This window comes from Brachycentrus maculatus, unplaced genomic scaffold (assembly GCF_059751285.1).
Source record: "Brachycentrus maculatus isolate JH-2025_06_01 unplaced genomic scaffold, ASM5975128v1 h1tg000089l, whole genome shotgun sequence".
Classification (NCBI taxonomy): Eukaryota; Metazoa; Arthropoda; class Insecta; order Trichoptera; family Brachycentridae; genus Brachycentrus; species Brachycentrus maculatus.
In genome coordinates, this window is record NW_028280843.1 from 2572294 (window position 1) to 2590830 (window position 18537).

Consider the following 18537-nt stretch of genomic DNA (forward strand, 5'->3'; position numbering starts at 1 on the left):
TTTATGCTAGTAACAAGTATATAGTATCAAGACTTTTTGGTATCTCAACAAAAATAGAAAAGAATATGGAAGGCTGGGCATTTACAAGGTTTACAACCTGTCACTGCCTGGTTTGAGTGATCACTTTGCACATCGTGTAACATTCACAATTTTACTCATGATTACATAAATAGTAGTTAAATTATTCACTTAAACCACCCAATAATAAATCATAAAACCAGTAAATCCCAGACTTAGTTTTTTTTATTCGTCTTGTCAAAATATAAAAAAAAATAGAATGTAACTGTTGATTGATATCAGATATTGAATCCATTGTGTATATTGTATTGTTTTAAGGGATCAACATTATAAATTTATTATTAACGATACACATCCAATTACAATTTTTAATACATATGAACTAAATATGCTATAAGCAAAGGTTTTACGTTTGATCATTAAACCCTTTTTAACTCCCAGGATGATGATAACTTAATAATTTTAGCATAATTATTTTAGACGTCAGTGTGATGACAAAAAATAAAACGCAATACGCGCGTAATAAGCAATCTTCTTTTAGACTGGAGAAATCAGATCAAATTTTCAGCACATAACAACAGTTATGAAACTTATCCGAGTAATCAATAAACGAGGTTAGTTATTATAACACTTCCCATATAATATTCAGTCAATCGTCGTTCTGTGACGAGACAATAAAGCCGTTCCACATGTCCTTAGAAATAATCGTCCTCCATTTTCCGCCTTCAGTAACGGTACTATTTTTAATTTTGTAATCAGTCCCCGTTCTTATATAACGGTTGTGCAATTATTAGGACCGCACGTAATGTCTTGTGTAAAGCCGTGTTGGCCCACAGTTCGTGGGGATCCGTCGGAGGATGGGCGACGTAAAGCACCGGTCAAGAGGTCGGTGAAAAGATCACAAAGGATCATGTTTATACTTTGGTTAAAAGGTAACATAAATTTCTGTTAATAGGGTTTCTCAACGGAATACATATGATCCTAGAAGGAAAATTACACACATACTTTGTGGGAGATCTGTTGACTGCCAAAAATTCTTAAATATTTGAGACAGTTAAATAAATATGAAAATGGGATTTTTGTGCTTTTCTCATACGCACCCAATAATGCAAAGGGCACTGTGCAATACAAAGTTGATCAAGTAGGATTAAAACTAAGTTAATTAAGTAAGGAAGATATGTTTTGATTGTTTGCACATGTGAAACGAATGAGTGAAGAAAGAACAATAAAACATACCATATTTATAAGGCGAACGTAATTTTGAAATGGGAGTAGAAGAACGCCGAAGAAAATATGGCATTATCAAGTATATTAAATACTTGAAAGAGGTCATGTCAGCAGTCGGAATAATAAGAGAGTGGTATGCTTAAAGATTTGAATGTGGAAGAGGCGAAAAATGTTTGCAAAGACAGAGTAAGATGGCTTTATATTCTCTTTTCCTACCCCTGCGGAAAATCGGCGTGATGGTTGGTAAGTTAGTATTACGCTTCAGGTACCAGACTAGGGTAATTTCAATAAGTTTTAGTGAAAAAAACAGTTTTTTTTATTTATACCCCCCAGGAATCGAACCAGAGACCTCTAAGCATGGTAGCTATAACCACTACACTACAGAAGCGGAATAAAATATTGGGGAGTAAATAACTTAAGTATTTTTGTTAACATAATACATAATAGTTATGATCCTAGATTCAAGTTTCAACACTGATAACCCTAAATTTACCTTCAAAAATACAAAACTAAAAGCGAAAAATAGAAAAAACGCATGTTTCTAAGTTAAGGGACAATAATTAAGAATTTTTGTAGTGAATAACCTAAAAAAACTATTTCTTATTGATGTTATAAGCATTTTCCATTTAAAATATTTGATAAGGAATAATAAACAAATGAACAAATAACTTTAAACACGTTAAAAGTAAAATACTAGTATATTTAAAAATTACTTGTTATATAATAAAAACAATGTTCTTATCTTAATCGTCGGGTTATCTAATACTACATTACGAGCATAAATTATCCACTCTGAAGGTGTCAAAAGGTTATACAATAGTCTGTGAAGCTGTACAAACCACGTCTGAACAGTTTCTTACTGATATTTATCGAGAATCTTAACCATTAACTTCAGTAGAATGTAAATTATTTCAATAATGCCGTCATAAATTATAAAATGGACAGGTAAATTCAAATGATTGAAAACATATGCTTGACAGTCAAAATTCATATAATTAAGTTACTAAACTGTGAAGTTTTATGTAAGGTTACCTACGTATTGCGTGTATACTTAAATTGCTTAGTTTATTAAAGGGCACCAAAATCTTAAAAAAGAGAAAACAGCATCAGCATATTATACGAATTTATCAATGTATTTTGTAATAGTAGGTCCATATGTGTACATATATTAAGTATAAAATGGTTTGTATAGTGTGTGATATATATGTACCTACAAAGTTATATAATATGTTTTACCCGAGACGAAACATCCCTTCATACGAAAGCAATATGCAAGTACAGGAACTCTCAGGCCCTATGACCAGGCAATGGCTGGTTTGAGTGACAATCTTATATACTCCAACATTCAACATGAAGTTTTAGTTGTACACAAAAAGAGTGTTTTAACAACCGCTTTTATTCCTCAGGTGCAACTGATATCTGTTTAGAAATTTATCAACATACATAACTGATGTTCAATTTCGATGTTAAATTTGAGTTCAAATACCTTCAGTGAAGATCAAAAAATATAAATTAATATTTTGTTAACATATTCCATATTTTTTAATACTACGACATTTTTTCGGGTTTTGTTTTTACCCATGCGTTGAAGATTTTCGCATCATAAGATGAGTTTAAAGCAAGTTACTCGCCTTCCAAATTTCGTTGACATAACTAAAATATATTTAGTTTGTGACAATTAAACATCTGCTGATTCCTAAAATATCAAGTAAATTTTCGTGATGTAATATTTTTTGCCAAGTGAAAAAATGATATAAAAATATTAATTGACAATGTCGTGACGGCACATAATTCGATAGAAAGTCAATGTCCTGCGCACAAAAAATAACGGAAATGACGATTTTCTTGAATAGAAGAACGTGATGATATTTTGCGCAATGGAGTGTCTGCTTTAACAGTTAGTCTGTGAATAGTTTTACGATTTATTCAATATGGTATCAATTAATGAACGAGTTAATTGTGTACTACGGCCTACCTTTGTAGAATGGTGTTGTTGCCAAATGTTTTCCGGTGGGAAAAAGTATAAACATTGCCATTTTGTGAGGTTTGGTTCGTGTAGCTTTCTTCTTTTAAATTAAACGATGTAATGCTAATTATAAGAGATAAATTGCACATTGCCCAATTTGTAATCATTGAAATTATCAAACACACTCGTGAATATTCACATAAAAGAGTGATATTGCATGTTATAAATGAATCAAGTATTTATGTCTGTCCCCAGGAAAAAAATATTATTTTTAGATAAAAAAATTATATATACAAAAGCAGGATTTGAATATTTCGAATAATCTTTGTATGAAAAAATATTTTTAGGAATGAGTATTAAAAGGTTACTGTGTAAATTTTTTATCGTTCATCTAAGGTTAGTTCAGAAATTTCAATGTTTATAACTTACATATTTTTACATTTAATTATGCAAAGAGTTTTTTCTAAAAACCAGTGAATTGCCAGTAGGTACTTTAAAAATCGTTTTCCCCGTTCTTTGCGAAATAAGCTCATTCACATATTAACAGTGAGAATATGCAAATAATGCAGTTTAATTAATACAATATACATGTTAAAGAAATGAATATTCTTTTTTTGGTTTTTATCATATTTAAATTAATATTCAAAGTAAAAATTTTATGTTTATATTTGATAAAATGCTTTTTTAAAGTTAAAGTAAATTAAATACTAACAATATTTTAAAATTTAATTTAAAAGTGACGGAAATATTACACAATGAGCATTATTTTTATAAAAACCTAGATAATATATTTACATACCTTCCGGATATGGTTATAATACCTTCATGAAATTGGTTTGAATGATTTAATTCATATTCTCTAGTCAGAGAGTGACAACACGAGTAGATAGTATAAAGTAATGTCACTTGACCTTGTTACTGATGTATGCACAATCACTTTGCATTAAATAAACGATTTCGCAAGGACTAATTTTCGCCGTATTCACACTGAGATCTGATTTAAAGAATGTGTTAAATTCGAATGGTTTTTATTTATTTCTAATTTATCATAATCAAATTAGTTTATTTATGATTTATAGTATGTTATAAATTTTATTTTTGGCATCAAAAGAAACACGTATTTAAAATCGAAATTAATTCAACAAAGATTTATTTTCAATTAGTCTGGATGTTTGTGGCGTGTTATAACATTCACCTTCCCTATCTTGTCTATCCTACCAGCAGATAAAACTTTTGAATGTAAGGCTTTGCGGGTTACTGTTTTTTTTTTTTTAAAAGACGGCTTAAATATAAAACTATTTTTGAGCTATTATTAATGTTAACATTTAAAAACTATATATTTCGACGATTTTATCACTCCCAGTATTAAATTTTCGTTAAAAAATTGTACGTATGATGTAAAACAAACCCACCCATAGCATAACATTAAAAAAATGGATAACCTTTTAACTTGATTTCATATTATTTTTTGACATCTCATCAAAGATGAAGAAGAATATGGAAGTCTGGGCATTTATAATCCAGATTTGTAAACAAGTATATGGACGTACTCAAAATGTTTTAACTTGATTTCAATTATAACCATACCGTTAATATTTCTGGACTGTTCTTGTAACAGCTCTAGACATATTTTCTTGAAATATTTTACAATAAGAATAGATGTTTATGAATAAAAGATTCCGATTTAAGTATGAAGAATGAAGACAGGAAGGATTCAATGAAACAAGCCTCAGTGTTGTTGCGAAATCGCGTTTGTATTAAACTTGAATGTCGGTCAACCACCAAAGTTGCATTACGAAATACGGGTAACTTCCGTCGATTCTGTTTGCCGGCAAATTTCAGATTTTGAGAAGATATTAGCGATGGAGTTGTTATTATTTTACTTCAGTGCATTTGATTTATCACTTTCAAGAAAATATTAGTGGGCAGCTTTACGGTTCGAACTCACTTTCCGTATTTCATGGTCAAATACACGATACATTGTACATGTCTGCTGGTAGTAAAAAGTAAATGATATTAAAAAGTCTGACGCTCTCTCATTTTCTTATGCAGACTTAAAAGTACATGAACTGAATGCCTTAAATCGGTGAAGTGTTATTACGCAGATTCATAAAAATGCTAAAAGAAATATACTCGGCCTTGAACTTTATGCTTAATCAGAGTAGGGATAGTAAAAACGTTCTTTTAAACCAGTTTCTATGCCTAATGTACTTTTAAGTCTTTTAAAATAGTTTCAACAATTTCAACTGATTTTTGTTTTGCAAAAAAATTATATATAAATTGTTTTCCTGAAAACTCTTATAGATTTTTACCATTTATAAATATTTTTTAAATATTGAAAGATTTTTCGGACGTGATCGTGGGTTGGTATTGTTGATGGATTTTTGAAAAATATAAAATAAAACATTAATCCATTTAATTAACAAAGTTACATACGTAATGTAAGGAATTTGCATAATTGGGTATTCAGGATATTAAGATGAGGTGTAAAATTATGCGTAAGCAAAGTTATTGAGAATATGCAAATGTATTGTATTTTATAACCTGTTTCCCTAAATGTATGAAGGAATTTTGATGTCAAATCTAAAATAGAATATGTTGTCACTATATGAAAGAGGATATGAATTTTAATATTCCCTAATTGAAAATCTACCTCAGTCTCCGCCTACGCTAAAAATATAATGTTTGTATTATTATAACTTCATTTAAATACTCGTACCTACATGATATGCAATAGGAATGTTCCATATAACAAACCTACATTTTAATTAGCATATTCAATTTGCTTCGCAAAACGAAAACAACTGCTACACAAAATACCCCTTGATTGCAAGTAAAGGTCAACTGGTTTGAGATTAACTTTGGATTCCCAAAAAACTAGTTACTAAAAAGAGAAGTTCTGATATGCCATCCGCATACAATACATGACCGTCCTTCACGCCTCACCTCGGGGTAAACTGGACTATTGAGCACATAAATAAACGATATTTAATATGAAAAATTAGTGAACATGTGCGCCATTTAATTAAAAAAAAAAAAAAACAAAAAATTAATTAACTAAACATAACCATAGCTAATTTGAAGATCAGGTTCGTTTTGATGCGTTTTTTTTATTAAAGTAACATTTATGCTTTAATTGAATAAATAAAATATGAATATATTTATTACATTTTTTTAAATATGACTTATAATAAAGGTCAAAACATAAAGAAAAGTTTAGTTTATACGGTTTTACACAAAAAATTCGCACAAAATAATTCAATAAAATATAAAGTTTTAGAAAGTATAGATTTTTAAAAAACTACATTTTATTAAACTTGCTGTATAATGCTAATTATAATACTCACATTTTGTTTGAAAGTCATTTCAGATATAATTTATTATTATGTATAATAAATTATTTATAATAAAATATATTATTACAGAAAAAAACACTTAATATGATTTCTAAAATAGAGGTGAAATCATCAAGAAAAGTTAGGTATATACGGTTTTACCCAAAAAGTTCACACAAATTAATAAGAAAATTTAAAATATCATCCACTTGGTATTTTACATGTTATCAGTTACATAATATACTACATATTATCTGCGAGCCCTTTATCGGTTTTCAACTGCAGTAAAATATGACAGGAGATCCTCATACAATATCTAGACATTAATTACGACTAGCATCAATGAATGCAGGTATTGTTCCTATTAGAGATACTATCGCAGTCATTTGTTTAGTTAGCTTTATGTTTGGGATAGTCAATAACTCGTCAACGGGTTTTTTACGATTGTTTGTTCTTGATGATCGACAGACAGTGACGTTTAATAAATTTCAAGGCAGATCACCTACGCGTTCACTCATAATACATGTCCCCTTGTCTATCTATAATAATTAATTGTTTTAAATTAATGAAAAAAAATAACAACAGTCTATGATAATTAATTAATTGATTTTAATATAATTTAGTTAATGTACACTGAAGAGTTTATTTGATATTTTCCTTAATGTCAGTTACTTATTATTATTGTTGTTAATCTTTTTTCTGTTCTGCTGTTTCTATGTTGTAATACAATGTCAAAATACAATGTCATTACCACGTATTTTGTTCGTTAGAGCTTAAATCACTCGTAAACGAGTGGAGGTTTATTACTAAAAAAAAATAATTGTAAGTTCAGAACAATAATTTAATTTAGTTTTTTTAATCAGTTAATTTTCTTCATTTTAACTCTGATGGTATTTTCTATCAAAAATTAAATGTGTAGGTTAGGTTAGGTTACAGACACAGACACATACACATACACACACAGACTACACATGCGCACACTACATACACATCTCCCAGTAAGAAGGGTCCGAATATGACAGAAGTAGTTTCTTACCTTGTAAAGCTTGTCTTTGTGATACCAGACGTCCTCTTCTTCCTCCATATTCTGGCTGAATGCTTGTGTCAGGTCGTCTCTTGAGCGAGACAAGATACGCCTCCTGGACACCATCTCGGCAGAGGCGGGCGACTCGAAAGGTCCCAAACTGAAATGTAACAATCACAGAATAAGTAAATCATTCTTTTGTTTTAACTCATTAAAAAAAAAACATTCTAATTTTAAATCATTTTGATGTTCTCATAATTGAGATTTTTTTTTGTCTTACATTTGAGACGAATTTGATTAAAATTATCCGAATCGGTCGATATACGTCTCACGCTTAGATCGGCTACAACAATTGCTATGGGTCAAGTGATCTTACCGGCTCGTAACCAGCGAACTAAATTTTGTGAACGTGCCTTTGCTGTTGCGGTACCGATGGCATGGAATGCTCTTCACCAATAGTTAGAAACAGTGAGCGTAAGATGATCTTTAGAAAAATACTAAAAACGTATTTGTTTGATAAATTTTCATAATCTCCTCTTCCCCAATTGAATCTCAGCCAAGCGCCCTTGATGTAAATTTTACGAAAATAATGCCATATATAATATCCAAAATTATTGTTATCATTATTATCACAATAATCGATTTGAATGTAAAGTTATGTTATGAGGAGCTTTGTATATTATGTAAAAAAATGTATATTGTATTTTCATTAATATATTAGAGAATGAATTTTTGATTTTCTAAATGCATAACGGAAGATCATAACGTCAAAATAAATGTGGCGTTTAAAATCGGACAAGGTTTATTTTTAGTCATAATTATTTTTCTTTTTGAGTAATGCCGACTACTGAATTGATTATGGATTATTGAAATCCATAAACTAAATAGATTTTCAAGAACCTACTATCAAGAAATGGGTAAATTATTAAATTTAGATTGTATATTTAAGTAGATGGATACACACTTAAAATATACTCATAATATATGTTACACTAATGTTTTTTTGCCATTTTTTAAAGAAATTTTATGGTAATGAAATTTACCCTTAGTATTGTAAAATGACATTCCATATAAAACCGATAAATACGTGTGATTATGTAGTATTTTTTTTCAAATTTTTGTTAATAAAATGTATTTAAAAAAATATAATTAATAATACATTCATAAAAGCAAAATAACATTTATGTATTAATGTTATCGTCTTTTTATTATTTTTATTGAGCTCAATATAATATTGAAGAAATAAAAATACCGTTATTTGTAAAAAAACAAGATTTTTCAAAAACATTCACCTTCCCTTGGCTTTATTCAAATGTATAATGAACCAGCTACGTTCAAACGATAAACGAATCACACAGCAAAACATAATGTTCACATAAACAATAAGAAGTTTGTTATCTTTCCCTCCGGAAGAGGTTGTCGGCCTGCGAATAAAGTAGCCTCATACAATCTCAAACACACATAATACCGACTACCTACAAACAGAAATACGTCAGCCAAGGTAACTGCAATAAGTAGGCACTGATTTGAGAAACCTACTCAAATATTTTTACGGAAAACACAACCTTGTTGCGGCGTTAATACAATTGGATAACATATTGCACATTCTTCTCCAATCCATCTAGACCGGTGGTTCCCAAACTCTTTGGACCCACGAATCCCTTCTCATAGGCAAAACTTGCCTACAGACCCCGGGTGAAAAACTACATAAATGCATAATAGAAAAATTACATATTTAACTTTGATATTTTCATTAGTAGGTTAATGTTGATGTAATTTTGTTCAAGAAGTATTTTCAACCTGTTCGGTCTTACACCAGATTAAAAATAATATGAAATATGACGAATATGATATTATCACCGTTGACAAAATTTGTTATAAAATTACATAAAAATTTATTCATTGTTATTTATTATAACTTTTATTTTAATAAAAATGTGCAACAATTAATTTTATTTTAAATAAAACTTTGCACGGACTACCAGAAATATCTTGAGGACACCAGGGTGTTCGCAAGGACCACTTTGAGAATCACTGATCTAAACTGAAGTGCGGGTGTGTTCTTCCTAACATACAATATGTAAACATAAAGTAATCTATCCACTCGTATGCTTTGTGAACTGCGTTATTTATTCATCTCAAATATTACAGAAAGTAGAAAGAAAATTGGGAAATGAAGAATTTTAACACCAAAATAAAAGAGGAGACTCACGTAAATCAAACATCTTTATAAAAGAGTGTGTTTTTTCATAAAAAATACTCGTAGAAAACGATAAATTTTGTAATCGGTAAATTTATGATCACCGGTTGCATAATATTTAAACTAAAACCTCTTCTGCCACTAAATTTAACATACGAGTTTAAAAAAATATATTGCAGCAAATAAAGCTATTATTTGCATACTATTTTTTTTAGAAACAGTTGGTAATATTGAATTTGATGTATTTGAGGTAATTTTCTTAGGCCAAGAAATATTTTCTTTAATAACCAAATAAAACTTTAAAAATATGGACAGAAATCTTATAAATCGTCAAATAAAAATTAACTATAATAATAACTATCCCCGTTTGTATACGTATAATCACACGGGTCTATATTTAGTTTCAGGGAATGGTAGGTATATGGTTTTTGGAATCGGTTTTTAAGAACGAAGTTTGCGACTGAGTCATTACCATAACCAGAGTTGGGAGTTCACTGGCCGGTTAAATCAATAGAATGGTATATATTGTAGTACTCTCGTGTGTCCTTAATGCAATAAAAAATGAAGTGATATCATTCGTGAAGACGTATTAAGGCGGGTTTATTCGATAGCCTAAACTTAAAAAAAACAATGACAATTAACGTAATTGAATTTTTTGCTTAAAACACCATTTTTGTGTTAAAAAAATAGTTTTCTTTGAAATAAAATATATGGTTTTGAGAAGAAAAGAATTATTGAAAGATAATTTTAAAAAAAATATTAAGATATTGTCAATGAATTTTCTTAAAACAATTTTACTATATTTAAATTTTTATTTAAAAAAATGCGTGGAGACATGTCTGGCTCCTCGCACAGTGGGTCGCTTACTGAATTGTAAATTTGTGAGTATTCTCTGAAGTAATAAATTTTGTTTTCTGTGTTAAAAAAACCTAATTTCACAATGGAAGAAGAAAAGAAATAATTGTAAATATTGCAGTTAATTTAAAAATACTAGAATTATGGCATGCTTTACTTACGGAAATTTTAGCAGACAAAATTTCAATCATGCTCGAAAATAGCTAACAATTTTTTTCTCACATTTCTTCTATTGTCATCTTTTTTGACAAACTCATTGCATCATATCATATTATGTAAAATATTTCCACAAACAAGGAACATTTTACATGCGAGTATATCTATCATCAATTGTGAGAATTTTAATTAATATTCATAAATACGAAAATAGTAAAAAAATGCCTACATTATTCTCTTTGAAAGTGGGTAATTAATTCTGCACAAAAAAGACACATCTCGGGGTTATTCAATACTTCACACAAAATGGATGCTGACATGCTAACGGTCTTATGATTTGCTGGATTACGTAAAAAGAAATTCAATTGTTACCACTTATTAAGTCGCATTAGAGGCTAAACCAATACAACATGTGATAATATCTAGATTCGAGTATTTAGTACACTTATGAAAACAGATTATTATACATCAAGCCGCGTAAAATGAAATTCAGTTCGATACAATCATACAGGCATGAGTTAAAATATTTACGTTCTCTTTTGTGAAATATTTACACTTGAATCTGTTTGGGTATAAAGTATAAACGACAGAAATCGAGATATTATCATTTGGCTGAGTTGACAGTTTCACAATTATAATAACTCTCTACGATATCGAGCATTTGCTTGCGTGATTTGTAGTTATGAATTACATAACGTTATCGAAATACTCATACTAAACAGCTGTAAGAAGTCATTATCAGGCAAAGAGTTAGTTCGCGGAATTCTTATGTTTGAGTAACATTATAAATACTTAAATACTAAATATACACACAAATATCTCCTTCGGGGACTTGAGTACTCCCACGAGAATGTGGGTTCTTCCTAAAGAGGAAATGTGACGTAATCGATGATGTTCCATAATAACAGTTTGCACATTATGCGGTAATTTGAACTTTGGTGTTGATATTCTGAATTTACAGCTATGTGAACATGTCTAATATATTTTTTAAGGGTATCACGTAGCAATTTCCCACAAACAAATATAAGTTTTAATTTGAGAGAATAAATTTTAACGAATGTATAAATTTATCTATTTATCTAATAGATTCTGGAGTTGATTTTGTGGAATTAGTTATAAGTATCATCAGCAAGGTATGAGGAAGGGTGCGTAAACGCATATTAACTTTTCAAAATGAATGTAGTTAATTAAAATAAATGTTCGATTTCATCGAATCAATTAAGAGAATCGAGCACATAATTTAGAATCTCTGTATTATGCGAAATATTAAAGCGCTTTTAATTAATTTTCTTATATTTGAAGCAATTTAACATAAAGTATATTTAAATTATACGCCTGTGAAACATGGCACCTTACAAGGGCCCAGAGCAGCCGTGTACTTAGTTTTGAGAATAGGTGTCTGCGAAGAATTCTAGGCGTGCGGTGGTTAGATTTTGTGAGGAATGAAGAGATAAGGCGTAGGACGCAGCAAATCTTGGTCACAACTGTCGTCAAGAAAAAGCGATTCAGTTGGCTAGGCCATGTACTCCGCATGCCTCCCGAGAGCCTTAATCAAGCTTGTGTCTTTTACAAGGCATCAGGTTCGCGCCGCCCAGAACGACCACTGCTGACAATTTGTCGGCAGTTCTGGTCTAAACTTTGGGACGCGGACCTGACTTGGGAGGATGCAAGGGATCTGGTAGCCGATTGAAAAGCCTGGAGACTCAATATTCTCCAGAGAGGGAGCGGATATGGTTTAATAATAATATATAATATATTTAAATTATGTAACAATATTTTGTCTTGTTTCTTGTTTCTATTTTATATAAAATCTTTTGTATTTTATATATTCCTTTCTATTTTATATAAAGTCTTGTTTCTATTTTATATAAAATCCTTTGTATACGAAAAGTATATTAATATTGATTCTGAATGACTTCATGAAATTAAATGTAGTCTTGTTTCTTAGTTTATTAGTGGTTAGTTGCTGAACTATATTTAAGTAAATAAAGCGATAAAATTGATATCAAATTGACTAGAAATGATCATTAAACACCTACGCATAGGCACGCGAAGACAATTAACTGCTCGATTTTCTTATCCTGCTTGCATAATACTCCGTCAACTCATAATGTACGAGAGAAATAGTTAGTAAAGTTGGAAGAATATGGCAAACTCCTACGCTTATTATTACATTTTATTACAAATATTTTTATAGTAAATGCATATTAAGGACCAGTAAAGAAATAATGATAAAAAACTAACTAACTAACCATCACGCTGCTTTCCCGCAGGAGTAGGCAGAGAGAATAGAACGCCACACTACTCTGTCGTTGCAAACATTCTTCGCCTCTTCCACGTTCATGCATCTCCTCATACATACCCGCCGATTATTACGACTCCTAACCTGACCACTTTCAAGTATTTGGCATACCTGATCGTGCCATGTTTTTCTCGGTCTTCCTCTGACTTTTTCCCAAATAATGATAATGCATTCAATTCGAATAGTGTAGTGGTTAAATAAGAATTCACCTTTTTGTTAATATACACACATATATATATATATATATATATATATATATATATATATATATATATATATATATATATATATATATATATATATATATATATATATATATATATATATATATATATATATATATATATATATATATATATATATATATATACATATATATATATATATATATATATATATATATATATATATATATATATATATATATATATATATATATATATATATATATATATATATATATATTAATTAATTAATTTAGATTCATTTTCATTCTGACCGAAAGGGTATTGCATCTCATCGACGCAGTGTTATCTAGATCGTTTTCAAGGCTTATGACCTGAAATTCGGCTGGTTTAAGGGATCACTTTAAACACTTGTTAACGTCACCATTCTGCCCATTATTGAACATCCATAAAGGGTTGTATTTAAAAAATCGATGTAAGTCTAGAATACGCACACTTCCATTTTCTTTCGTATAAAAATTACAGATACTTCGTATCCATTGAGACACCAATAATAAATATTGATTAATTATCCGTAGGGTAAATAATCATAAAAATAAGAAATATAATAAAAATGATGGCTTTTTTTTTATTTCATCAACAAAAAAGGTGTCACTAGGTACAAAAAATTATTAAAAAAATGATAATCACATTTATTATTTATGGTTTAGATATTTAATTAAAAATGATTTGCTCCATATCGTTATAGTCTTAATTTATTTATTATTTCTATGCACCTATTTTTAATATGGAGATTCGACATCTTTGACCGGGACTGAAACAATTACTACATTCGAACAAAAAGACTATCCGTGTGAATAATTAATGTCCCGTAAAAACGGTATTTTAAAACCAAACACCAAGTCTCCATTGAAAGATATATTTTTTAAACATGTAAAGTACTCGATGACCATTAAGATTCCGAGAACGTCGGCGTTAAGCAAACAAAATCAGGATATTTTATTTTGTTCGACTTCATTACAAACCGATGATGCAATTGTGTCATCAGACATTTCGTAAGTTTTGTTGACTTAAAATGCCGACAGTTACTGCACGACGCTCCGCCATACGAAGAAGGTAATGACAAAATTAATTTTGAGGCTGGTTATATAATACAAGTATTGCATGTAAGTGGGCAGTCTGTGATATTCAGTTTAAGTAGGGACACTTTTAGAGTATGCAATTTAGATATCTTTTTTATACTTTGACATCTCAATTTTAACTAACTAACTAACTAACCATCACCCCGCTTCCCCGCAGGGGTAGGCAGAGAGAAAAGAGCGCCACACCACTCTGTCCTTGCAAATATTCTTCGCCTCTTCCACGTTCATGCATCTCCTCATACATACCCGCCGATTGTTACGACTCCTAACCTGACCACTTTCAAGTATTTGGCATACCTGATCGTGCCATGTATTTCTCGGTCTCAATTTTGATGAATAATAATATGGAAGTCTGGGTATTGACAGGTCACAGGCTGGTTCAAATCATATTATACACATACACGTGTAACATTCACCATTCTAGCCATGATAAACAACCATAATAATTATAGTAAATTTGGATAGCTTATATAGCGCCATTTTCGTAAAATAATACCTCAAGGGCGCTATACTATTCATATATACATCAAATAATTCTCAAGTTGCTTTATGTGTGAAATCGTGGCAGTATCTATGGTTGATTTGAATGAGTTTTTATTTAGCAGAAACCCTTTTACTTAAATGTATGCAAGATCCTTACCGAATTATTTTGCCTGCGCTTTATTTTGGAGACGCCTGAAAACGAGGTTTTATATTTTTTATGCAGTTTATAATTTGACCGGTTATTTTATTCACATCCATGTGAACAAGGATTTGGGCATACACAAAATGTTATATTTTAATATCAATCTGATTTAGGGATTGGCCATGATTATAACTTTGTGATATATTTCTTAGGTACACAAACAAATAAAAAAAAATAACTTGACTTTTTTCTCTTTCTTTTTAACACTTTCCGCAACCAACGATGCATAGGACACTGCATCATATAAAGTAAGTGTTATCTTGATTGATAAATACATGAATAAGGGTGAATAGCCCTGCGCTTCAGGTACCAATAATATTATATTAAAAAATGACTTATATTTATTTTGACCTCCAAAATATGATAATATAATTGATATTGTTTCAAAATATTAAACATACTGCTTAAAGTTTTAAAAAATCAAATGAAATATTGTACCTACACTCCAGATTATTAAATTGAGAATATAAAATTTTTAATTTAGTATATTCGAAAAATCTTGTATTTTATGTATTATTTTGGCGGTAATAACACCAATTGAAAATATTTTATAAAAAAAAACATTTAGAATGAACAATGCAACATTTTACAAATGAGAAAATATATTTTATTACACGCGCATACAATGACTTTGATATCAGCAGCTGTTTTATTTCGATCGAGTGCCGCAATTTTAACATGGCGCCAGTCGAGTTTATTACCTACATGAAAAGTACTATCGTAGTTCTTAACACAGGCGGTGAATGCTCACACGTGGTTGAGAATAGGTTCGAAGGTGCTATCCTAGGCGATAATATACCGTATACCTACCCAAATCACCTTCATATATGAAAAATGCCATCACACGAGTAAGTGGGTCAGTACAATGGCCTATTGTTTTCAAGTTGCTTTTCGGCAGAAAAAAACAAGTAAAAATGTACAAGTGGAAAGAGAAGAACAATGAGTGTCTTGCCTTCAGACAACTAACTGTGTTTGTGTTAAAAATCCACGCAATAAACGCAATTAGCTGCCGTTTGTAAAGGAGAAAACATTTCGAAATCCTTTGTTGATTTTATAGTATTAACACTAGTTATCCTGCAATTTATTTGAGTGGTATCATCTCATACACTATTAAACGTTCTAATGTATCGTTATTATGAATGTGGAGTGAAGAAAACTTCACGATTTTTGTGTGGCAACTTTACAGTTTTTTTAGGTATGAAAATAATGTAATATTTACAGTTGATATCATTATGAGCTTATTTAATATAAACTAGCCATACCCGACCACGCGTTGCAGTTGCTTAGTCTGGTTAAATGGAAAAGAAAGAAAACAGATAGCACACATTTCCCATATGTATGATTTCTAAATGCTCGTAAAGCAATGAATGTATTAAAAATCTAACAAATAGCAATGCGATCAAGAACATTGAAAATTGTAAGTATCTAACAGTTGTTGTTATTATTAAATCAAACAGATGGCACTACTACTGTGGTAAAAAAAACTGTTTATCAAAAAACATTTCTTTACCTGTTTCGGTTATATTTTTTTATGTGGATAAAAACAACATGGGGTTTAAATGCAACATTGTATCTTAATTTAAAAGCAATCGGTGAAAAAAATTGGCAGATATAAGATGTTGAAAAAAATGTTGTAAACAAAAAATTAAATATGTATTTTTAATGATCACGTAGTATTTATCGTTTAAAAAAACTGTCGCATTGTTTTCAATACAAAACATAATATATAATCACGCATTTTTATCTTAAATCCTTAAGAGATGCGAGTTTTTTTGTTGTTGGTATTTTCATTTGACTTTTTAAAATTTTTCCTTCTGATATAGTAGCTATTTATTGTTACCAAGAATATTGGCTATAAAAACCTCTTCTATTCTTTTTTACAGTCAAATATCCGATAGGTTTACTTATGAATTGATTCACCAGCTATTTTTTTTATTTCCTAACATTTATATTTCCTATTTGATTGTTAATAATTCAAATATTATATTTTTATTTTGTCTATATAATTGTACCCACACTTCATGATATTTTGATCGTAGATAGCTTTTCATTTTTAAATTGCGTAAAAGAAACGATTTTCGAGGGTTTGAATAATATGACAAAATTACATTAAAACTTCGTGTGATGAGGATGTAATTTATACCTTAAAATAAAGTTAAAGAACTTGATTGCGTTGACTCCAAAATACAAGTTCGTATCAATTCTGCAAGAAAATGAGTTGGCACTTAATATTTATGAATGCTTTCCCATACATAAGATAAAGATTAATTAACTGCGGACCAAATTGTGTTCGCTTATCCATAGAGCGCATTGAATAGACTTTTATAGGGCGAAATTATTCTAATTGGAGTTGTTTCCTTTTGTTTAATTATGTTTGTAAGTATCGAAAGCCGATTTCTGTATGGCGGTAATTATTATTATTGCGAGGCTGCTTGCACTTTCACTAAACTCACTTAACTCGTTGCATAAAGGCATTAAAGTTACTCCTTTACGGTACGATGCGTTGCATTATACTTGTGTGTGTACAATATTTAATTGACTAAGCCACAATAATGAAATGAGGTATTTAACAAATTAATAGAAAAATAACATCAAAATGGTATTCCATGTACTTGCATATATACAAAGAAGTATGAAAGTATACTGAATGCACTCGAAATGCGATCCCTCAGACAAATGTTCGGCAAAACGATGAATGATAGAATGGTGTTATAAGGAAAGAATGCAAGGGTGAGACAAGCATTGTCTGTTTTTATTATAACTCAGATATATAATAAAATACATGATCCACTAGTTTACTCTATACTTTACTTCACCTCTTGGATGCGGATAGAGTTAAGAAGCAAAATATACCTCAGTTTTAACAAGGTGTTAATTTAAGATTTGGGAGATTTTCAATGAAATTAACATTGCTTTAACACACGATTTTCTCTTAATTTCTTTTGATTGATTTGGCATGATGTGTTTGTGCAAAAATAAACTTTGAATTGATGTAAAACTATATAGTTTTTTTTATGTATCAGAGAAAGTATTATAAAATCGTCACGAAATAGTAACATTTCTACAAAATCATATGAAATCACTAGAAGGTATACACGATTTGATATCGTTCATATCACGATTCATTTAAATCCATTCACTTTGTATATTATACTCGCATAAATACGAGCAATGGAATTTATTAATAGTGTAAAAATATGCGTTCATGGATAGTTATTATCGAAACATAGATCGAAATCCATGTGTAAAAAGTCAGTAAGAATTTCTCAAATTTGCTTAAATATCTTTCATTATATTTCTTTGTGTATTTAGTGAAACTTTTATTTAAAAAAAAATATAATTGCATATTTCGGATGTGATTTTTTTGCACTAATATAAAGATAATTGGCGTGTGCTAGTTGTGGAATTTAAAAAAATAGATATCAAGGTGTGGCCATGCAAA

General features: G+C 29.8%; 1 protein-coding gene across 6 annotated transcripts in view; it reads right to left on the reverse strand.

The window, feature by feature from the left end:
* Positions 1-18537, reverse strand: part of exp (expansion) — a 239648-nt gene that overhangs the window by 118453 nt on the left and 102658 nt on the right. For all 6 annotated transcript variants that reach the window (XR_015837370.1, XR_015837371.1, XM_088257972.1 and 3 more), the window contains exon 2: positions 7583-7730. Coding sequence is in view for 4 of the 6 variants with exons in the window: in XM_088257970.1 (XP_088114096.1) it covers positions 7583-7730 (148 nt within the window). In the remaining 2 variants the exon portion in view is untranslated. The remainder of the gene's footprint in view (positions 1-7582; positions 7731-18537) is intronic.